At 36.8% G+C, this 24276-nt stretch overlaps 2 protein-coding genes across 3 annotated transcripts; one reads left to right on the forward strand and one right to left on the reverse strand.

The window, feature by feature from the left end:
* Window positions 1-3293: 3293 nt before the first annotated feature.
* On the reverse strand, window positions 3294-19110 carry LOC132627685 (sucrose transport protein SUC4). Of its 2 annotated transcripts, XR_009577950.1 has the most exons (7): window positions 18201-19110; window positions 12609-13351; window positions 12056-12119; window positions 11929-11972; window positions 11404-11563; window positions 4760-4890; window positions 3294-3694 (listed from the first exon to the last, which is right to left on the reverse strand). XR_009577950.1 is itself a non-coding variant. In XM_060343166.1 (6 exons), exons 1-5 carry the CDS (start codon window positions 18685-18687, stop codon window positions 11405-11407), a joined length of 1497 nt encoding a protein of 498 aa, XP_060199149.1. In that variant the 5' UTR covers window positions 18688-19110; the 3' UTR covers window positions 4504-4890; window position 11404. The 2 variants fall into 2 exon arrangements, 1 of the variants encoding a protein (XP_060199149.1); XM_060343166.1 differs by lacking the exon at window positions 3294-3694 and having other exon boundaries at window positions 4504-4890.
* Window positions 8427-9464, forward strand: LOC132629048 (uncharacterized). The gene is made up of 2 exons (XM_060344793.1): window positions 8427-8888; window positions 9105-9464. The coding sequence occupies exons 1-2, from the start codon at window positions 8427-8429 to the stop codon at window positions 9462-9464; spliced, it is 822 nt and encodes a 273-aa protein (XP_060200776.1).
* Window positions 19111-24276: the final 5166 nt, after the last annotated feature.

Genomic DNA, 24276 nt, shown 5'->3' on the forward strand with positions numbered 1-24276 from the left:
TAATATCAAAAACTACTGTAAATAAAAATGCCTTATGTAGACAACACGTTGTGTTGTTTTTGAAGAAAAAGCTGGAGAACTTGTGGCCGGAATTTTCCTTCTCTTAAAGTAGTGGGAAGAGCAAATACTGAACGATTCTTTCTATGACATTTTTCATACGATAATATTAATATAGATATCCCTTTTATAGTCTAATCACAGATGTTATGGTCGGTTTTTTTTTTTTTTTGTGGGCCATTTGGTATGGGCATTTACAACAACAACAAAATCCAGTTTGGTCCCACAAGTGGGGTTTGAAGAGGGAAGAATGTACGCAGACCTTACCTCTACCTTTGTGAGGTAGAAAGGTTGTTTCCGGTAGACCCTCGGCTCAGAAAAAGTGTCTGGCACAATAATATCAGAAAGAGATAGCAAAATAACCAGATACAAAAAATAAAAATAAAAATGGCAACAGATAGTAATGCACATCCAGGAATAAGAGACTACGTGATACTGATATATTAATTCTAAAAGGAAAAGAGGAGAGGAGGAGATCCACCCCCTCTCCCCACACAGAAGTCAACAACACTTAGCTACCTTCTACCCTAATCTTCAACCTCCATACCTTCCTAACTTGAGTCATGTCCTCAATCAGCTGAAGTTATGCTATATCCTATCTAATTACCTCTCCAGTTCTTCTTCGGCCTACCTCTATCTCTCCTAATTCCTGCTACCTCCAACCTCTCGCACCTCCTTACAGGTGCATTTCTTCTTTTTAAATCCTAAAAGGGAACTTATTCATTTCCATTTTATTCAATGTGGTAATGTGAATGGCTACTAGCCAATATCAAAGGTAGTTTGTTCTTCAAAAGATCATCCTCATCAACCAGCAACGTCTTCACAAATTTCCAAGCGGACGAGATCAATCCATTGGTCTCAATCGAAGATGAGATCGTACGTGTTTAAAGCTTGAGGAAATGGTTAAATTTGCCAGCAGAATGAAAGATATAGCCCTTAATCTTCAAAATGAGAATGTACACGTTTAGGAACTTTACTTAGTTTGTTTGACAAAGTACAACACTAGAGTGTTTGACACAGTACAACACTAGAGCTTATTTCAATTTTCTCTTGAGTTGATTTGTGATTCAGGAGGGTTGGAGGCGAGAATTTGGATATGAACAGAAGAAGCAACAAACTGGTGGGATTATTTTTATAAAATGGCCAAAAGTGTCAAATCCAACGGATCTTTTCTGTTACATAATATTTGATCTTGTACAAGTTAAATAAGTTATCCTGAATACTCACAGTTTGTGGGAAGTAGAAAAAGAAATGGGGAATTGTTTGGTCAGTGGAAGGTGGTCGTATATATTACAAGCATCATGCAAAATTGCAAGAAAATAAATTAAAAGAAAAAAGTAAAAGGGACCACTAAGGTTAATTGGGTGGGAAGGTGTGTTACAGTAGCAGTAGATGGCCATATGAAGAAGAGGCGGATGGAAGAAAAGGGGACACCGAAAAAACGAAATCTTAAAATTTAAAGTTAAAAGTACGTGCTGCATTTACAGCCATTTAAATTTAATGTATCCAATTTTCACAACAGGGATGAATATGTCTCCAAGTGGGGGGCCTTAATGCCCTGTTTGTGCGTGTCTCTGTATTCTGCAAAGCAACAGAAACAGAAGCCCTATAAGCAGCAGCCAGAGTTAGCTGCAGCTTTCTTCGTCCCGGTCCCCCACTTGAAACGCAACCACAACACTGAATTTTTACAATTTTGAATCAAAATATCAACCCGCAGCCGCTACTTTTATTTCCAGCCAAACAAAACCTTATCATCATGTCAGAGCACTCGTTTTCCCTTTACTGATACGCATGTGTTTAATTTTAGCAATTGCTAGTATATTTCCACAACTATGAGTGTAAATTAAATCAGTTTTAACTTTTGTATATTGAAAAAAAAAAAAAAAAAAACACTACCAACTATAAGACAAGTAACCTGCTACAACATATAATATCGATAACAACATAACACCACAGTCCCAAATTAGTTAGAAACGGCTATATGATACCCCACTTTCATTTGAACTCTGCATGTACGAGCTTACTTACATTGCCGATCCTAAAAAAAGGCGTGAAGTGTTGATAGGCTAGCAGCCAGCATAAAACTCGTCAATTCATGATGAATCCTCATAATACAGTTTAAATAATAGTGGTAATGTAAGAAATTTTTTGCATTATCGGTATATATAAATTATTTAGATCCTATCCACCAGCGTGGCAACGTTAAACAAATGAAGTGTAACATAACTTATGCCAATTGAATAATGCTTGCCAGTTCAAAGGAAGAAAGCTCCTTCACTCTTCAGTACTTCAACTTAACCAAAAAGAATGCCAGTACGCTACTACAATAAACTCTATCATTCAACTAGTAACACACTTGTTTAAAAAAATGTTTTTCCACCGCTGTTCTACTTTAATAATATGCTACTGGATTTTCTGCTCAATATCACAGATGGGAGGTGGGATCCACAATTACAGCAATATTCATATGGAGCTGATGCCATCAGATCGTAATGAACCAAAATTGACAGTGTGTTATTAGAATCTAAAATTGGATCTGATTCACAAGTACGGTTTTTCCTATTGATCATCTCGTCTGTAAATTCATCTGCACCAATTCTTTATTCTCCTCCTACAACATTTGCCCACCAAAACTTTAAGCATCGTAATATGCCCAGTTTAGTACATTCAAATCACCTTTAGGAACAGCAAAAGAATTTTTTAGCTATTGTCATGTCTTTCCACCAGAGATGTCACACCTTAAATATGTTTCAACATTTCCCCAAGAATGATAGCTCTGCACACTACAGAACAAATTCACTGATTCTAATTCTCCAAAAAAAAAAAAAAACAGAATGGCAGCTAATCTTTTATCATTTCCAATATCGTCTCTTTCTAGTCCTCTCACCCCAAAAGTCACACATTACAACCACAATCTACATGTCTTTCGATGGGAAAAGGAAATATCAATGAATGTGTGATTAAGCTTCAAAATCTTTCACATTAAGCAGACAATGATGTGATTCTTGACATCTTAGGTCCACTAATGCATTGCATTTTGTCATTTCAGCTAAGCAATGGTGTTTAAATGAATCGTACCAGGGGACAACTTTATTAGATGTAAACATTACATGAAGAGGCAATTAAAGCCAACAACGCTTTTATAGATACTGATAATGCAATAACAATAGGAATTTATTCCCAAGCACACAAGAAAGCTACAAGAAGAGAGAATATTAGAAAAGGGAACCTTTCTTTATCATCCAAGCTTCACATACACAAAAAAAATCATAATGAAAAATTATGTCTTAATCAAGGTCTCAATCTGCCGGAACTGTTTAGCCTCAATCACAATATATTAAATGAATTCACCAATATCATGCACAAATTGCATGAGATTCGGGGGCGCCTTGATATGTCACCTAAGCAAGTTAGCTTGCTAAAAACATGATATTTTTGGTCAAAGAATAAAGCCTAATGACAAATAAGGATCCCTAGCTCCAACTTCACTTCTTTTTCAGGATAATTAGCTAGGGCACAGACTCCATGACCATGATTGGCTGACAAAAGCACAAGCTTGATTCCAAATAGCCCATCAGACATAAAAGAGAGGCAAAGTTGAGTCCTCTGCTGTGTTTGTGCAGATAAGATGGAATATCTGACATGAAACTTGTTCTCATTGCAGTTACTGAATAATAATTTTGCACTACATGCTATTGGCAGCTCAAATGTAAAGGTTTCAGCAAGTTCTACTTGTACAAAAGTAGGACTCAATGTTTTACATGCTTTCAAATTGCTATTTGGAATTGCTCATGCAAGGAACATTTTGTAACATCCCAATAATCACGAGCATGGGAGTGGGTGCTGAGCAATAGTTCCTCTGCTATCTTGTGAGTAAACGATTATGAGCTCTTATACTCGACTTTTGAAGTACACATAGGAAATAATAGTTGGTGCAACAGATGGTTTGTCTAACGAGACCTGAGGGTAAATTTGTGGTTTGAGATACAGAAAAAGATGGCCCAGATAATGTTCCAGAATAGTTTTCCATCTATGTTGCTTCCATCTTCTTATATATCGTGCATCTAAAAACCAGGTTAGTTTAATATAATACCACAAATAGGTTCTTACTCCCTTGGTTGATTTGGCCAGAAAAATCAGTACGTCGAATAACAAGTTTAGGGTGTCATTCTGTATGCTCGAGATTGTAACTCTATAATACATTCATTATGCTCTAGATTGCAACTCTATACTACATTCATTACTATATTTTGTTTACTATAAATTTTTGTTGCATGTCAGAACTAACAATCTATAAATGGCTGGCAGCAATGTGGATGAGATGAATTCTGATAGCCTTGTATAACAGAGCACAAGTAAAGGGTACAATTTATAGCCTTCTGTGATATGGATGTGATGAACACCTTAGCAGCTGAAAGAGAGTACAATTATACTTGGAGATAGATGGAATGCACAAAGAATATGTGAACACTTCTTGTACAGTTGTACTAATATTTGAAATTTTCTTTATCTTGAAAGTGGAGAACCACCAAACAGAATATTGTTCAGCGGCAATTTGAGTAACTAAGTAAATGATGAGCAAGAACAGCAATCTTGGATGCTAGAATCAATACCAAGTGAGCAGAAGAGCGATATTTACAAAATGATAATGCAAATTGCGGGTTGAACAATAAAATTCAAAAAGTATGATACAACAATATACCTCCGCAAACTCTTCAGCATTCAAATAGAGGAATAGTCAAAACGGCCACCTCAGAAAATTACGCTCCTGCCGAGGCCAATGTGGAGAATTACCAGCACCATCAATCTCATCTTCCAATACGACAAAATAACCTGCCCAGAGAACAAAATATACTGACCCAACAACTCAAGAAAAAGTAACCAATAGTCCAACAGGAAAAATAGACTCAGGAAGTCCTCTAGAATGACAACATGTGTTAAAAAGCATATGATAAAAGTCTTTTAAATCAAAGTTTGTAATCATGTGCATAGAGGAAAAATGAGGAAAAATGGATTTTAGAAAGAGATAGAACTCTTTAAATTTGTAAAGTCTTTTCAATGATAAACCCTCTTACGATCGCAACTTTGTAAGCATGTGCATTGCGTGTAAATGAGGAAAAATTACCATTTTTATGCAAAAATGCTCAATGCATTTCTTCCAATGGCTTCGTAGGAAAAAGATTCTAAATATGAGATTAATCATTCTAGTGCACTCTTTAGTTTGTAACTTGTTTTTCCTTTGTCAAATGTCGCAAGTCATTGTTCTTTTAGAGACATTTCTTACTTATTTTTGTTGTTTTCTCTTTCGCTTAATTTGTGTTGGGTTGGTAATATACTTCTTAGGACTACCTCGTTGATTAACAAAACCTCATTTACAAACTAGCTGGGATTGGCTACTTAATACAACTCATATTGAGGTTTTTTTCATTAAATTATGGGGAGATACTTAGGAGTTATTGGAAAGTTAAAAGAAATAGATAAGCATTAATTATGAAATTAAGGCAAGACTATGATCTTATCAGTGGATATTAATGACCCTATAATAAAATGCTAAAGATACTAAGACCTTGTTTGCAATTAAGGCCTCATTTGTTTTCATTAAGTAAGACATCTGAATCTGAATGATTAACGATATTGTATCTAGATCTGAACACGGAATAATTAAGACTATTTAATTTTCAACATCTGAACGTGCATAATTTATTTATCTCTACACATAATAAATATACAATTCAAATTAAAAAAAATAGAAAATGATATAAAAATAATAAAATAAAATTATTATTTGATCTAAAAAAATGAAACATTTATGTTCGCTAGTGATGGTAGATATGGTTGGTGGTAGTGGCTAGTAACAGTGGTGGTGATAGTTGTGATGGTGGAGGTGGTTGGTATAGTAGTGACTAGAGTGATGGTGACGGTTGGTAGTGATGGTGGTGGCGGCGGTTGAAGAATGTATGGTGGTAGATGATGTGTCTGGCGCTAGTTGGCGACGGTGGTGCTAGCTGTGATGGCGGAGGTGGTTGGTGGTAGGGATTGACCGCAGTGATGATAGTGGATGATAGTGGTGTCAGAGGTAGCGCGGCGGTGACACTAGTGGTGGTGGCTGTGAATATAATTATAATGATGAAGGTGTTAGGTGTGGTAGCGACTGACAATAGTGGTTGGCAGCGGTGGAGGTTGTCAGTGGTGGCTGTGATGGCAGAGGTGATTGGTGGTGGTAACTAGTGGTTGACCAGATTAAGATGTGGTGACCAGATTAAGTGGAGAAGCATAGTATCAAACTATGTCTTTAGTCATATGTGAGCTTATATGGTTAAAGAAATTTCTATTAAGAGTTGGTGTGTTGTAGAAATAAAAAATGCAACTGACTTGAAATTCAAGTGGTGCTGCATGTAGCTTCAAAACTTATGTTACCTAAAATGGAACACATATGAATAGATTTTCCTTTATTAGATAAAAGATGGAATCAGAAGGTATTGCGACTAGGGTAGAGGGGCGGGCCCATTATCCATCGAATCCCAGACTGTGCGCCACTGACCCTAGGGGTTTTCACAGTTATCAATAAAAAATGTATTGTGACTAGTTAGCTGATATTCTTACAAAATCTCTTTTGAGGCTCCAAGATTGAATATATAATTTTTTTTATAATCATGGTGTGGGAGTCTAGATGGGTGGGAGATAGGGCTCGGGATGTGGATGGGTTTAAGTTGTGGTTCTCAGGAGGCCCGAAGGGTAAGAACGGAGTTGGCATTCTGGTTGAAAGAGAGCTCCGTGATCTGGTGGTAGAGGTCAGGAGGGTGAGTGATAGACTGATGACTATTAAGATAGTAGTTGGAGGGCATACTTTAAACGTGATTAGTGCTTACACACCGCAGGCGGGCCAGGATGAGGAGATCAAAAGGCGATTCTGGGAGGATTTGGACGAGGTTGTGCAGGGTTTTCCGCACTCAGAGAAGCTTTTTCTTGGTGGTGATTCCAATGGCCACATCGGGACGTCGGCTAGGGGATACGATGATGTGCATGGAGGCTTCGGGTTTGAGGATAGGAATGAGGGAGGAACGGCGCTGTTGGATTTCGCGAGAGCTTTCGATTTGGCAATAGCGAACTCTAGTTTTCAGAAGAGGGAAGAGCACTTGGTCACCTTTCGGAGTACGAAGGCCAAGACACAAATTGATTTCCTACTCTCCCAAAAGTGCGATAGACGTTTATGCACGGACTGCAAGGTTATCCCGAGCGAGAACCTCACGACCCAACATAGGCTCTTGATTATGGATCTGGAGATAAAAAGGAAGAGGAGAAAGAGGGTTGTATCGGGTCAACCGAAGATTCGATGGGACGCTTTGAACAAGGACAATGCCCAGGAGCTGGGGGAGCGGTTGAGGGCGTTGGGAGCCTGGAGGAGTAGCGGGGAGGCGAATAGTATGTGGACTACGACGGCTGCTAACATCAGGGAAGCGGCAAGAGAGGTTCTAGGGGTCTCAAAGGGTTACTCTGGCAGCCACAAAGGGGACTAGTGGTGGAACAGAGAGGTACAAGGTAAAGTGGAAGCTAAGAAAGCAGCGTATCTAAAGCTAGTAGAGAGCACAGACAAGAAGGAGAAAAGGACTAACAGGGAGCAGTATAAGAAGGCGAGGAAGGAGGCGAAGTTAGCGGTTACGGCGGCTAAGACTGCTGCTTTTGGACGCTTGTATGAAGAATTGGGGGAAAAAGGCGGGGACAAGAAGTTGTACATGCTAGCCAAAGCGAGGGAGAGTAAGGCTCGGGACCTGGATCGAGTGAAGTGTATCAAAGAATAGGGAGGGGAAATTTTGGTGGAGGATGCCCTTATTAGACGAAGATGGCAGTCCTACTTTCATAAACTCTTGAACGAAGAGGGGAACCGGAACACCGTTTTAGGCGAATTGGAGCTCTCAGAAAGCCGCTGCGATTTTGGGTACTGCAGGCACGTCAAGGTTGAAGAAGTCGAGGGGGTTATGCGGAAGATGAGCAGGGGGAGAGCGATCGGGCCAAATGAAATACCGATAGAATTTTGGAAGAATGCAGGTAGGGGAGGCTTGGAGTGGCTTACGCGGTTATTGAATGTTATTTTTAGGACGGCGGAGATGCCTGAAGAGTGGAGATGGAGCACCATGATCCCGTAGTATAAAAACAAGGGGGATATCCAGAACTGCAACTACTATAGCGGCGTCAAGCTGTTGAGCCATACGATAAAAGTTTGGGAGAGAGTAGTGGAAGCGAGGATGAGGAAGATAGTATCTATTTCGGAGAACCAGTTCGGATTCATGCCGGGGCGTTCGACTACAGAAGCCATTCACCTTGTGAGGAGGTTGGTGGAGCAGTATAGGGATAAGAAGACTGACTCGCACATGGTGTTTGTTGACCTTGAAAAGGCTTACAACAAAGTCCCAAGAGAGGTGCTGTGGAGATGTCTGGAAGCTAGAGGTGTTCCTGTGGCATACATTAGAGCGATTAAGGACATGTATGATGGAGCCAAGACCAGGGTGAGGACGGTTGGAGGTGACTCAGAACACTTTCCAGTCACAATGGGCCTGCACCAAGGGTCCGCGCTTAGCCCGTTTCTGTTTGTTGTGGCAATGGACGCTCTGACAAGTCACATTCAAGGAGAGGTACCGTGGTGCATGTTGTTTGTAGATGACATTGTGCTAATTGACGAGTCGAGGAGCGGTGTTAACGCGAGACTGGAGGTTTGGCGACAGACTCTGGAGTCAAAGGATTTCAAGTTGAGCAAGACTAAGACAGAGTACTTAGAGTGCAAGTTCAGTGATGTGAGTCAGGTAGAGGACGAGGACGTGCAGCTGGATACTCAGGTCATCCCAAAGAAAGAAAGTTTCAAGTACCTGGGGTCGATCATCCAAGGGACTGGCGAGATTGACGATGATGTCACACATCATATTGGAGCTGGATGGATGAAATGGAAGCTCGCATCGAGGGTGTTGTGCGATAAGAAGGTGCCGCCTATTCTAAAGGGAGAGTTCTACAAAGCAGTGGTTAGACCGACTATGTTGTATGGGACGGAATGCTAGCCAGTTAAGAAAGCTCATGACCAGAAGATGAAAGTAGCAAAGATGCGGATGCTGAGATGGATGTGCGGGCATACCATGAGAGATAGGATTCGGAATGAAGTGATTCGGGACAGGGTGGGTATGGCCCATGTGGTGGATAAAATGCGGGAAGGGAGGTTGAGATGTTTCGGCCATGTGCAGCGAAGATGCGTTGATGCGCCAGTGGGAAGGTGTGAGAGGATGGCAGTGGTGGGCCCGAAGAGAGGGAGGGATAAGGCCAAAGAAGGCCTAGGGAGAGGTGATTCGACAGGATATGGCGCTACTTCAGCTTACCGAGGACATGACCGTGATAGGAGGGGTGGAGGTCGAATATCAGGGTAGAGGGCTAATGGGGAGCCGCAAGGTTTTCTTTCTCGTATTAGGAGTATTTTTATCCTGCTTCTATGTGTTGGGTCTTGTCTATCTTTGTTGTTGTATCTTGACTTCCTTGCTCTTGCTATTTCTCATTTTCGCATTGTTTTGATTTGCTTGTCCGTATCTGACTCTTTTCCCTTGTTTTCTTTTGAGCCAAGGATCTTTTGGAAACAGCCTCCCTACCTTCCAAGGTGGGGGTAAGGTTTGCGTACATTTTACCCTCCCCAGACCTCACATTGTGGGATTCAACTGGGTATGTAGTTGTTGGTGGTGGTGTCTGGACCACAGCTTGCATGCACCTCAACTAATTGCACAATATCTGCTACCTCCCACTAGCACAGGCAGCGAGTAACTCTGTCCACCAAGGCTTGGACAAATGAGAAGAAATCACCTAGTGTTTTTGGTGGGACAAGATTGATTATGTTTGTTAAAAGGAGTGTACAATATGTAGATCTTAACGTGAGGGGAGAATTAATCTACAAAGATTTTAAAATTGTCCATGTCTTGTTAAGAATCTATAGATATTCCTAAAACCGTTGTTATTATGTGTTAGATCAGTGTTGGAATGTAAAGAAAATGCGAATTTAAATTCATACATATCCAGATTCATCGTATTTAAATAAGAAAAATCTTATAGAATATTCTAGGTGATACCTTATGATCCTCTAATATTTAATTATATAACATTTACTTATGTTATCAGTATAGACGTTGAATACCTTCCATATTGTACGCAGTCTAGGACTCTTATATAAGGAGCACCTCTGATACATTGTTACTTAGTCAAGTCAATGAGAATTTATTTTACTATTTTCACAATTAGAAAGACATTATTGATACCAATTACGTGGTTTACATCTCTTTTCATGCATATTTGACACCACAAAACTTGAGGGAATAATAAAGCAAAGTGTTCTCTTAAACTTGTTTTCCAATTTTCTTTGTTTCATGTCCTCAAGCTCTGGGGATTAAATAGTGTTTGCAGATACCTTCAAATTGGAGAACATACATAATAAGAGACATTAAGTCTTCCTTATTTTTGTCAGTAACTTCATCCTAATCTGAAGTATAATTACTAAGATAACATATATACTGACAGATTCTTAGAACACAATTCTAAGTGCATCTGGACCGTAATGCTTGATATAGGTATAGATTGTACTGTGTTAGTAAGATAACCATGAATGACAAATTAGGACTACATTGTTGACAAGATATCCAAAGGATGGAGAATGAAGCTGGTCCTCGGCACCTCCACTCTGTTCATTTCCTACGCTTCTGGAGATATCTTACTAAAGTGTGGGATTACAAGGAGATGTCTGAGTTCGATATAATGAATGTAGAGATGGCACACAAGATTGAGGGCAGGGACGGAGCTAGACGGCGCCAGAAAATTACCCTGTATTCAAGGTCATATTTATTCTTTATGCATGTATAATAGAAGTTAAATCCCCTTAGCTTTTTCGTGTGTTTACTTTTTTATATTTTGAGTTCCTTGGTGAAAATGCTGGTTTCGCCTACTGATTGAGGGGGTCAATTTTTGCATGAATATTGGCTGATTATTGAAATTGAATAGAAAGTGCCTCACAGCAGAGGAAAATGTAGAGGCTTAAAGAGTTGCCGCACAATGCAGAGAACTCTACTTACCCCTCTATTGTAGCTCTAAATTGGAAAAGAAATGGGTCAAGCGAATATGAATTCAAGCCCTATTAAAGGTCCTTCAATGGGGAAAATTGGTTCAACAGCTTGCTCTTTAGAAGACTAGAAATAAGATAATTTATATGTGGTGGATTATTCTCAAAAACAAAAAAAAAACAAAAAAAAACAAAAAAAAATATATATATATATATGGTGGACAAATAGACAAGGAAAAAAGGGGTTCAAATGAAGACATTAGCAGCATTACCTCATGCAAGTATCTTGGACTTCTCAACCCGTGTTCGAGGAATCGCCAAGATGGCTATAAGTCCACCAGCAAATGCTGAAAGTGCAGCCACAAAAAAGGCTGGCGAGTTGCCACCACCAAATAGCTCATCCCACGGTCCACTTCCAAGTGAAACCACGATCTGTGACCAATAACAATATATTCTCATTCAGTGGCCTATATAACTTTAGGAAATGATAAGATACATGCTATAAAGGCGCAGTGATATTCCTACTGGAAACACCCATGAGAATAATCATGTTCTGTATTCAGTTGAATGATAATCTAAATTTCCATCACGTACGATGCTTCACTGTTTGCTTCATCATTTTTAACTCTAACCAAGGGCTCAACAGATAACAGTTACAAGATCAAACTAGCAAGAGGCAACAAAATGCATTGTGCCACATCTATCTACATAAAGGCTTTGATGTTTATTTGGACCACTTTCTAGAGATTGTTCTTATTTCGAAAAAACCCATAGAAACAGAAAAGCAAAATGTATACCTGTGGGAACACAATTGCCAGGTTCAGAACGCCCATTGACAAGCCTGCAAGGTTGAAGTAGTAATTGAAGCACTATTTTCTATTAGACCTACAGAATAATGATCAAAATAGACATAACTCAATCTACCTTGTCCAAGCCCAAGAGCTTCAATCCTTGAGGATACTAAAGCATATGGAACACTGTATGTTATCTGCAGAAAATGACTTGCATTATACAATAATATACCTAAATAAAGCTCACTTCTAATCCCACATGAAACTTGTGCTTAAGCTGAAGCCTTTAGAAACAGTAACCTCCAATTTTCTCTCGTATCATGTTACATTTGACAGGCATCTTACATGATAAAATTATTTCAGCCTGACTGAATTTCTATATATATTTTGCAACAGTAACAACTCTGAAAAGCACAATTCAGCTGTACAAACCTTTCCATTAAAATCTTTTGAAGATTAAAGAAAGTTAAAGATAAGTCTTTGACTAAAGTGATGAAATCACAAAAGTAGAAATGACAAAGACAGATAAGCTGGTTGGCCGTAATAAAATATTGGAGAAAGAAAAACATAAGTGGTTTAGAGAAGTTTAGAGAAGTTTTAATTTCACTAGTTCTACACATAAAACTGTGTAGTGTGTGGTAGTGCAAAACAATTTCTTGTTGGGACTTGAAAATCAAGCAACTTACAGATAGTGGGATCCCAAGAATTGCAAATACAACTAGCGCCGCAATAACAATGCCATCTGGGGGAAGACCCTGGCCAATGTCTATGTTACTCCTAACAGCAGTAATTATAAGCATGGCTATAAAGCAGAGGGACATGACAACATTTGAAACTCCCCATGTGAAACCAGTCCCCCATTTTCGACAGAGCTTCTCCATGAACAATGAAGTTACTCCAAGAAGCACGGAATTCAACATTAGACCCAACGAACCCATTCGGACTCCTGCACTATAATTCTTTCCATCATTTGGTTCACCACCATAAATTTCTCGACCAAACCAGTCGGTATCGAACAAAAGAAACGGAAACCATCCAATCCATGTCAGGGCAGTAACAAGTAGGATGACCCAAACAACACCTGGGAAATATTTGAAAATACCAAACAACTCCCAGAGAAAAGCTTCTTCTTGACCATGGCTTGATTCGGCAATCTCTTCTCCAGTATGAGAGGAACCACGACTGGGATCTAGAGGCTGCTCATTGGCTGCCGATATGCTGATACAAGTAGTTGTTGCGATAAAAATAATATCGAGAATAAAAGCAGCCTTTAGATTGGCACAGTTGATGGTGCACGCAGAACTGAGGGTGAAAGGGAAGATCTTGTACCAGCCACTGTAAGATCCAGTTGCAAAGCCAAGGATGTTACCAATGGCCATAAATAGAGAAAAGTATGCATTTGCCACCCGGGTTCTTCTAAGATCCTTTTCTGCGTATGAAAAAGCAGAGAAAATGTCACTAGTTTGAAGGAAAATTCATGATATAAATATGCAAACAGCAATGACAATGAAGTCGTACAAAAATGTAAAACTATTATATCTCGCCCTGAAAAATTAAGTTCAACAATCTTTTTCTTTTGGTGCCTCTATCAACTCTGCAATAGCAGCATCTCTCCATTCATCATCCCATGGAGGCCCTCTGTTTCAAACCCCATAAGCATTGTCAAACTCTAGCTCACCAATTTTTGTTGTTTCTTATGCTTCAGTGTTATTCTTTCCTAAATGGTTGGGGCCAATCAATTTTAATAAAACAAGATTTTCTTTTGACCGTTAGATATGTAAGTTAGCTTCAACAAATGAGGATGTCATGCAAATTAGGAGGAGGTCTTATTAGCTCTTAAGACAGGGTATATAATATTATTAACAACTAAAATAAGCATTTCTTTATGCTTATGTAAGGAAGGATTCTATGCTAAAACAAATCAAGCTTTTCAAGAGCTCTAGAAAAAACGAAGGATTTAAATAAATAAAAGAGTAGGTGTATATGTAGACTATTGGATATCCACTGCATGAGTGATTATAACATACTGACTACCTCTAAAGGCCAGTATATGTAGACTATTGGATATCCACTGCATCAGTGATTATAACATACTGATTTTGGATCCTAAGGTACCATGTTATTTTCAACTTCAGAACCAAAAATCAATAAAGCCCTTTTCTGAATAAGAGTGAACTTAACACGGGATTAAAGAATAGCGCCGCAGCTTTAGAACTACTTTTTGGAGAGGAATCATGTATCAATAAAATCCCAAAAGTGAGAAATCAGACTTTTTTGTCTCTTTTTCATTAATACTGTTGAAGGAAAAAGAGGATGAGAGATGCTAGCTCAGCAAGCAGACAATCTCTACTTTTAGCCATGATTTACTTTAAATTGGAGATTGAGCTCATTACAAAGTTCCAAAAAATTTTCTTTTCCAGAAGTTATAAATTACAATTTTATTTTTCTCATACAGTTGTGCACCGGGATTCCCTTTTTAGATGATTTATTTTGCTTCTTTTCAAACGTTCCTTTTTTTTTCCCCCTCCTTATCAAAAAAGAAAAAAATGTTCCTAATTTTGATCTCCAAAAGAGTCTCAAAATGTGATGATGTAATCATGCCATCAACCTTAAAATTGTATATGAGAATCCTTGGTCAGTGCTTTCTATGCTTATTATCAGATCCGCACTTCTAGGAACAAAGCCCCACTGCCATCTTTTCTTTGAATCATAAAAGCTTCTTCAAGGGGAACCAGGAGACTAAACACAAATACAGTAACTTCTTGCACGAAACCAAAATATAGAAAATGTGCATATGTCCCTCATATTAGGACTAGCTGTATCATAATTCCAAACTTTATTCACTAAAGATGTCTAAACCTGAATTTACCAAGCAGTAAGCTTCTACTTATCAAAAAGAATACTACTCTCTTCCTTCACTTCGCCATTAACTTTTACATAGTAAGACCAAAAGAAGAATGTCAAATGTGGTAGCTTCTGAAGATGGAGGAGGTGCTGCTGAACCCTCTACCATCACCACTAAAGCAAGTAATACTAGTCTTCTTTCCGAAGGAAACAAACTTAAGAGTAATAAAGAGCACGCAATGTATGTAGACAAAGTAGACCTAATCATTAGACTCCATAATCATCTCTTTTGAGACGCAGGCTCCATAACCTTCTCAGCAAACACCAAGTGCTTCTTATCTGCTTCTGCTATCCTGAAAAAGGGGTTAAAGAAAACTAGCTAATTCTGAATTTGTTTCTTTTCATTAGCAGCAGTTCCTGGAATATATGGTAACTGCTGCTGGCAGAGGCTCCTGAAGAGCTAGATAATGAACACTTCTAGGAACAATTAGCTCAAAAATATTATCTTAGAGGGAAAGGGTAGAAAGGTGATGATGATGATATATCATGCCGCAAGAATGCAGTTGTTCTAAATCAACACCACCACATTTCCCGTTACCCCTTTTGTCCCCTCTCCCCTTTGAAAACACTCTGCGATTCATTGTGCATTCAACCACTAACTAAAAAGTAAATTCCAAAACCCCCAAAATGCTTGTAAGTGTGTGATGCCAAAACTTCAACTAGTTTTTGTTTGTTCTCATTTAAACAGTCCAGATATGGATACAGAGTAAAAAGATGGTTCCTACTTGTTTAACTCACCACTTTAAATATTATGGGCACAGGATCTAACATTTTATAGAGCAGGCGTTTGGCTTTTCTTAGGAAACTGACCAGATACGATGTGTGTTTGTACTTGTCAAGAATTAATAACCAAGCCAAGCGGACTAAAAAGTCATATTTCCTTGGCATGTTCGGGTAAGACATATTACGTGGATAATGTCAAGGATTAAGATATAGTTACTGCCAAACAGTAGGCACCATTGAGCCTTTTCTTTCATTGCGGTATGCTAGTTCGAACCGATAGTGATAGGCACCAAAGCGAAAAGGAAAAACTCAAATAGATTCACTGAGATACTTGATTTGCGTTATTAAAATAATATAATTTGAGGAATCTGATTCAAAGAAGAAACAATGGTTTGATCATTCATAGTAAGTAATACTTGTCTTATGACCTTTCACCTTCAAACGTTTGAACTGCCAATTGTAATCTAATAGGTATTATAAGTGATATCTCTATTCTCAATTGATATCAGTCTTTTCCAGCTGTAATTCTTCTGCTACTTTCAGCAGTGGAATGGACACCGATATTTTGTCAATGAAAAGCTTTCGATTGTCCATAGGATAAATACACAAAAAAAAAAAAAAAAAAATCTTTACCAAACAATGAAGCCTAGTGCAAGTGCGTGAGGAGCAAAAAACTACATTATCAAATAGTTAAATTGAGTATTCACTACTTCTTTCTTCTTTTATTATCATAAATGTGACTTCTACTACCTTAGCATTTACCTCTTATATAGTATCTAATTTCGCGAGCACTTGTGGATAGGTGAGGAGAGGAAAATCAATTGATATTGAATGGAGCGAATGCACTGACCTTCCCACGCATGCTTAGCTAAACAGTGGCGTTTAACCTTATTTACTTGATTCCGTACCTTTTTTCTTGTTAAACTATGCGATGATTTATCAGATATTTTAAATGGCTTCAACTTTTCATCATCTTGCGCAAATCTGAAGCTTCTGATTTTAGAGATATTATCTAAAACCTTATTGACACGTTACAAATGATTCATGAAGAATGTCGCTTTAAGCTAAAATGTCGCTTTAAGCTAAAGTAGAAGTTATGCAAAATTTTAATCTATCTTTAGGCATGCACCATAAGTAAAGGTTATGGCCACAACAATCACTAAATCTCACTAAATTCTAAATACAAGCTTTTGACTGGAAATAGTGGTCCTACTTCACATATCATTAGGCTTACAAGGAAGAGATGGCTGGTTAAAAATCATCAAAGTGCAATAATCCCCAAATCAAACAACTAAAATTCATCGGAAAGAAAGTAACAACATACCCAGTGTAATCCCACAAGTGGGGTCTGAGGTAGTGTGTACGCAGACCTTACCCCTACCTTGGGAGGCAGAGAGGTTGTTTCCGATAGACCCTCGGCTCAAGGAAAAACATATCAAAGCAGAACGAAAAAGAAATAACATAAATAAAAAAAAATCACCTCAAAATACTAAAGATAACATGATTTCATCGGAAATACTCCTATAGTATTACTCCCTCTGTCTCAATTTATGTGGCACACTTTTTTTTTTTTTTTAGTTTGTCCCAAAAAAGAATATCACATTTTTATATTTAGAAACAATTTAACTTTATCAAATGATTTAAAGCCGCACAAATATTAAAGACTTCTTTTTTTTCTTAAACTCCGTGCCAAGTCAAATGGTGTTAGCTGAGGGAGTATGTTATACATAGTGATACGTATGTATAAGAGTAAAGTACAAGTATATTCCCGATGGTCTTAACAGCTCAAGTCAACAGACGTACATCAGCAATTATTTAGCCGAACAAGACAGAAAATATTAGCAACAAAAAGGGGGAAAATAGAAAAAGAGAGAAATTAGGATACAGTGGGTCCCACCCTGATCATCAAAGGGACATTTTTGTCTATTTGAGCTTAACAAGTGCGCTTAATACGTTTTTATACCTTCAAAAAAGTATAAAACATGCCACTATAGTCTTATGCAGTTATACTGAAGAAAGCTATCTATTCCATACTTTATTCAAGAAAAATAATAATTAAAGGAGATATTTAAAGCTTCATCTTGCTTGGAAAGCACTTAACAAATCAAACGCATCAAAATTATTAAATTATAGATGAAGCGTGAAAAGAAAGCACAAAACAGATCTAGTAATTCACAAGCAATAAATAAAACAATAAAACAAGGAAATTTTCAAACATATACCGCTTTTGAAAATATTTACGCCATATAGTCCAACATACAATATTATACCAGGGAAAACATTATACATAATCAGTGGCGGAGCCAGGATTTTTACCGGGGGTTTAAAATATAAAAACGTAAACACACGAAGAAGCCAAAGGGGTTCAACGTCTATTATATATAGATAAAAAATAATTTTAACCATGTATAAACAGTATAATTTTCCGCCAAAGGGGATTCATCTCTTCATCCCTCCGCCCCTGTACACATAATGTATCAACCTTGTATAATAGTGTACAAAAGGTGTTGTTTATACACAAATATGGAAAAATAGGATGTTTATACACAAAGTATGGGCTATGTGGCGTAAATATTTCCAAAAATAGACATAGAGTGTAATTTACGAAGATCAAAAAGCTGTAAAAAATCGAATCTCGAAAAAGCACTTACGTGTAAGATCAGCAAGAAGAGCTCTACAAGGACCTTGAGTCATATTATTAGCAACATCAAGTAACCAAAACCCTACAACAAAGGCAGCTATAGCTCTTACTTTGATTTCACCTCGATCACCTAATAGCCATCCAATATCAGCTGAGAAACCAATAATCAACACAGCAATCATGATCGAAGCTGCTCCTGCTACAATAAACGGACGTCTTCTACCGAACCGACTTGTACACTTGTCACTCATATGACCTACTAACGGTTGAACCAGTAAACCTGATAACGGTCCGCATAACCATATTATACTAGCCCAAGCATGTGGTATACCTAGTTCTTGTACGTATGGTGTGAGTAAAGACAGTTGTAGGGCCCACCCGAATTGTATTCCACCGGCTACCGAAGCTACTCGGAATAACAGACGTAAAGGTACTCTGTTTCTTACCGGATTAGCCGGTCGGTGATGACGTGTTCGGTGTCTTTCTATTTCCGGCATCGTGTATGGAAGATCAAAACGTTGACGTATTGATGATGATTATAGATATTTGTAATGGAGAATTTTTGTTTGGGAAAGAAGGTGGCAAGGTGGTAGTGGTGAATTTGGTGATGAAAATGTTGGGAGTGTGTAAAAGTGGAACGAAATGCCCTTGTAGAATGATGAAATTACGGGATATATTTGAGAATAGTGAGAGGGAAAAAAAGATGATTTGAGGGGTAGAGTTGTAATTATGCTAAAGGGCGCTGGGGAGAATGTGGAGCTTGGTATATATGCCTAGACTTTTTGCTTTACAGCTTTTGAGTGGTGTCATTTCCTAATTTATTTGTTTTTTTGGTACATTGTCACTTCCCTGTTGCTTTTAGTAGATCGTTGGAAACAGAAAATCATGCCTAACTAACCCAGATCCAGAAAATTAGCTGTCTTGGGAAAACGGAGTGATTTTTTTATTTTCATGATTACTAACACAACTACCTCAGTTAGAGGTCATTTTATTGTATTGGTGAAATAAGAGATACTTTACTTGATGATAAATGCTAATTATTTTATCTCTTATTCGGATACAACTACAACAACAAGTTCAGTATAATTTCATCATGATTTTATCTCTTATTTGGATATGGGTATTAATTAGTTTCGGAATATATTTTGTATTAAAATAGTGGAATAGCTAATTTCACGAACATCTCAACTCATGAGTGTGTCCACTTTCTACATTTTGACACGATTATATAAATGAAAAATTATGTGTGCTTTAATTTTACTATTTTCAGTACAATTCCTTTTATTGAAACAAGAAATTAACGTACATAATTAAATCATACAAATATACTCTTTGTACTAAGAGGCATGGCCAGATGAACGAAAATGTACATAATTAAATCATACAAATAAACTTGTTTGTTCTAGGAGGCATGGCGAGACGAACGAATACCATTAAAAATTTAACGTAAAGAACCAAACGCCAAAAGAGGAACAGAACGAAAGGGATTTTTTTCGTTTTTTATTTATTACATAAAATATAAAGGTGGGGACGTTATTAGGTAAATCATGATGCCCTAAATAAAAAATTAAACTACGTTACACGTCATTCGTGAAATTTGGCCTTTTTTTATTTTTTTATGATTATGTTTGCCTAGAATCTTTCGGGTGCGGTGGCTAATTTTGTTTCATGCTAGTAGCTCTTTTCCCTACTAGTTTTACCAGTTATGAACAGACAAACTTTCTAGAAACATTTAATAATATTTTCTCAATGAGTCTAATTGACATTATTTTTAAAAAAATATAAAACTTTTTCTTATTAACATTGTCCGTATCAACTTCTTAAGAACATAGCAAAATTTCTAAACGCTAAGTAAACAATATTCTATTTAGTCACTTATAAACATCTATACAAATGTATTTTCTATTGAATTGATAATATCCCATCTGAATGTTTAAGATGGTAAAACAAGCACATTTTTATTTATTTCAGTAGATTTTTACACGTCGTCTCACGTACGCCTGATTCTTTCTCGTAGATCAAGCACGTGAAAGTGCTTTTTGATAATGAATAGTGGTGAGACTCAAACCCAATACTTTTATATGTTATAATACCATATTAAATAGTGTGATGATCTTATTTAAAAATACTAGTTATAGAACACACGTTTTTTAATAGAATGCACTTGTTTCTCAATGCTGGTATTGTTGGATTTAATTGATAGGTTGAATGCGAAATTGAGGGAAAAGAAGTGGAGGGAAAATTAGTTGTTCCCTCTTGCTTTATGAAATAAGCATTTGTCTCTCATAGGTGATGGAAATAAAAGTTCTCCTACTTAAAAGTAGAAGCACTCCTTCGTGTTGCTAAAGGGTTAAGAAGAGGGTCTCCCCTCGCGCCGCCATCGTCGCTCGACTCGGCTTTGGTCAAATGATCTGATTGATCCGACCCGTTTTCTTTCTTTCCCGGATTAATTTAAAACATTTGCCTCCGTTTTTTCAACGAAATTTTTCTGAAAGGTTGCAAACCTTTTCCCAAACAGGCTATATATTTCTGTTGATCCTCAGAATTTTTCCTTACGAAATTTTCTGATATTCATCTTCTTCTTTCTTTGCACTTCTTAAAAACTCTCGTGTGATATACTACCTTCGAGTCGTTCGTAGTTACCTGAATTTGTTGTACCGCTATTTTGGTGAGTAAATCGTTCTATTCTGGGAGGAAAGATTCCAAAACCTCGGGTACATTGAGTCGAATAATTTCCTTAAGGACACACTGTGAATTTAGTGAGCTCGATTTGATTTTCCATATATTGTTCATATTATTTTTCAGTTTCTGTTAATTTCATTTTCTACAGTTTTGCAGAAACTGAACAGATTCTATTTTCTGTTTCAGGAATTAGTCTAACTTACTGGTTCAAAGTATTTTTTGCAATACAGATTTAATAACAATCTTAAGGAAATTATTGCTTATATATTTTAATCTGTATTCTGTTTTGGAGACTAAAACCTTCTGGTTTTCTACTCCGTTGGAATTTTTCTAGTCCAACTTGAAGAACATAAAAACTTCGTTGGATTATTAAATTTCATAACAGTGACGCGATTTGAAGAACATAAAAACTTCATCGTGAAACAGATTCTGGGAAAAGGAAAAAAAATATACATATATATATATATATATATATACAAACAACAACAACAACCCAGTGAAATCCCACAACGTGGGGTCTGGCTATATATATATATATATATATATATATATATATATATATATATATATATATATATATATATATATATATATATATATCTTCTCTATTAACTGTTCTGTTTCATTTTTCATTTATTAAACAGTTTGTCAATTATTGACGATGAAGAATGGAAACAGAAAGTGATGTTAATGCTCCTAATAGAACTGCAACTGTTGGTGTTGTTATACCCCATTTAAACGGGTCAAAGTAGAGTACAACATATTAGTAATTCCTATTTTGTTTATTTTAAGGAGTCACCACCTAATTAGTTTAATGGTGAATTAGGGCACCTAATTATTAACTAAGGTAAAGCTAACTAAACCTCTGTTAATGGTCTGCTTAATTAGCGCGATTCTAAGTAAGGGTTCTAGATTATCGCAAAGGGAAGGGGTTAGGCATCCTTTAGAATATATTAATTATGGTTACCGTCCAAACTTAGGTTAATATCGGAAAATATAATAAATAATATTCTATAAGTAATTTTAAGAGGGATGTCTCATAAAATGCATATACGTAATTAAAATAGTGAAACTTTGCAAATATAATGCGTTTCCAAACTGGAATAAGAAAATAATTATTTTCAAAAGGCCAAAAATCAATCTTATAAATCATACATTTTAATATCATTTTATAAAAATATTACCACTACACCTTGCGTGAATTTCAAATAAGGAATTACATATAAGTAATAGCTTTTAAAAGAAAATCCGGCAAATTAGAGCCTTGGATAAAAATTACGTTATGTGAATATAGCGATGTAAACAAAATCTAGATTTAGTTTATAAATATGGTGCAAAAAGACGTGAGTTTTCTTTCTCCTTTTTATTATTTCTTATTAACTATGCTTAGCTAAAAATATGCGTGATTGATTCAAACTTGAAGGGTTATTTATAAAAATATACTTGAGTACATATTTGCGTATTAGTAACGCTTTAAAACTTCCAAGGTAGTAAGAATGAAAACATGATCCTAATTAAAAATATGTGTTCACGGCTTCACGCCCTTGAAAATCAATTGTTTTAATAAAAGCAAATATTATAGGTACTATAAACAATTTTAGAAATAAAAAAGAAGAGAACGAAACCGGTAGAATTAATTATTGGTTTTCCCTTAAATTAACTACCCATTACCACTAACACTATCCACACTAATTCTCCTATAATTCATCTAAGCTAAGAGACGAAAATAAGATAAAGTGTTAGTCATGTAAGGCAAATCAAAATTACACAACAAACAAAATAAGGTAGAGGGGATAAAAAATCAAATGGATCGGCCCATTTCAGGCCCACTGTTGCGATCTGTTTTGCTATTGGGCTTTGGCCCAGATTTTTTTTTTTTTTGTATATATGCTGCGGATAGGGGCTGACTCAAGAGAGAAATCACGTTGGGCCTTAGCCCAACACCGAATGCGGAAGAAGACGAGTCCCTCGGACTCGTATGCGATAGTCATGCATAAAAACGAAAGAAAAAGGATCAGTACGTAACCAATAAATAAGGCTAAACATGTATAACGTAAATTCAAAACAGACCAGTGGATTATGTATATACTATGTATATTTAAGTATACCTCAGGTATATACATTCACAAGGAGGTTTAGAGGGTTAATATTGGAAAGCTTTTGCCCCCGTCTTCCCGATGTTGCACAAGTTCCAAGGGATTTCATGAATCCCAGGCATGGCTAACACCGGGGAGGGTTCAAGCTTGATCCATAATGACCAATCTAACCTCCCTATCAATGTGCTAACTACAATATACTCATAATATACACTCGTATACATACTTTACATATAAGAACACCTACTGCATATAATAAGACATACTGATTATACTCTTATTCTTACTTAAACTTGAAGGAAAAAACTACTGAACCAGACCAATATGCCCTTAACCTATTGAATTTTTGTTTGACTCAGACGTGAAGAGAATGAGGAAAATGAATAGCAAGAACAAGAAGATCATATATGGGAGCAGAAACAACCTTGTAACAGAACTAATCCATATGAAGTCGGAAATAAACACAACTAAATTGAAATGAAAAACTAAACTGAAGTAGGAAAACAGTTGTCAAATTCAACAACACTAAGATTGAACGAATCTCCCTAAACTCATTAAAACATCAGAATATGCAAAAATGAGAAATTATTACAATAATTGATTAGTTTTAACTACTAGTAGTGATCTTCAACTATTGTACATTCACAATTTCTAGTCTCATGCATGTCTTATCAACAGTAATAACAACCTTTGACTGGAGAAGATATATCCACCAGTTCTACTTCTTTATTCTACTAGAAATCAAGCAAAATGGAAAATAGCATTTCTCACACAGATGCAAAGAGAGGTGATTTCAAATAATAGACTAACAAATACCAAAGTTTTAGTTTTGGACAGGACATCTGGAGGAAAATATGCATTAGACATGTTCATGTGACACTTTAAGGATAACGACTATATGCAAGAATGAAGAATAGATTCAGATTCAGTAGAAGGTAACATAAGAGCATGCAACTAAGCATATTGTCACTTAGGCAGTCAACAAAAGCCTCGTGGCTCACATTAGATACATGGTTAGAACATGCAAAGATTCAAAAATGGTCATGCAATTATTGTAGATTTAAAGACTTTGCATAAGACTCATGGTGGTTAAACTAACAAACCTATAGCTTAGTTTGACTTGTGTTTAGACAACAAGTAAAGTCTAGGAACAACCTTTATGTGATCTATTTAAGAATCCGATGACCAAGTTTATTAAGAACATCAAAAATTATTTGAGACTCAACACGGATTCACATAAAGCAGTGGCATTTGACAAGGACATTCGCATCCGAAAATGGACATATTTAACAAATGCAAAGATGGGAC

The sequence above is a fragment of the Lycium barbarum genome, chromosome 2, assembly GCF_019175385.1.
Source record: "Lycium barbarum isolate Lr01 chromosome 2, ASM1917538v2, whole genome shotgun sequence".
Taxonomy (NCBI): domain Eukaryota; kingdom Viridiplantae; phylum Streptophyta; class Magnoliopsida; order Solanales; family Solanaceae; genus Lycium; species Lycium barbarum.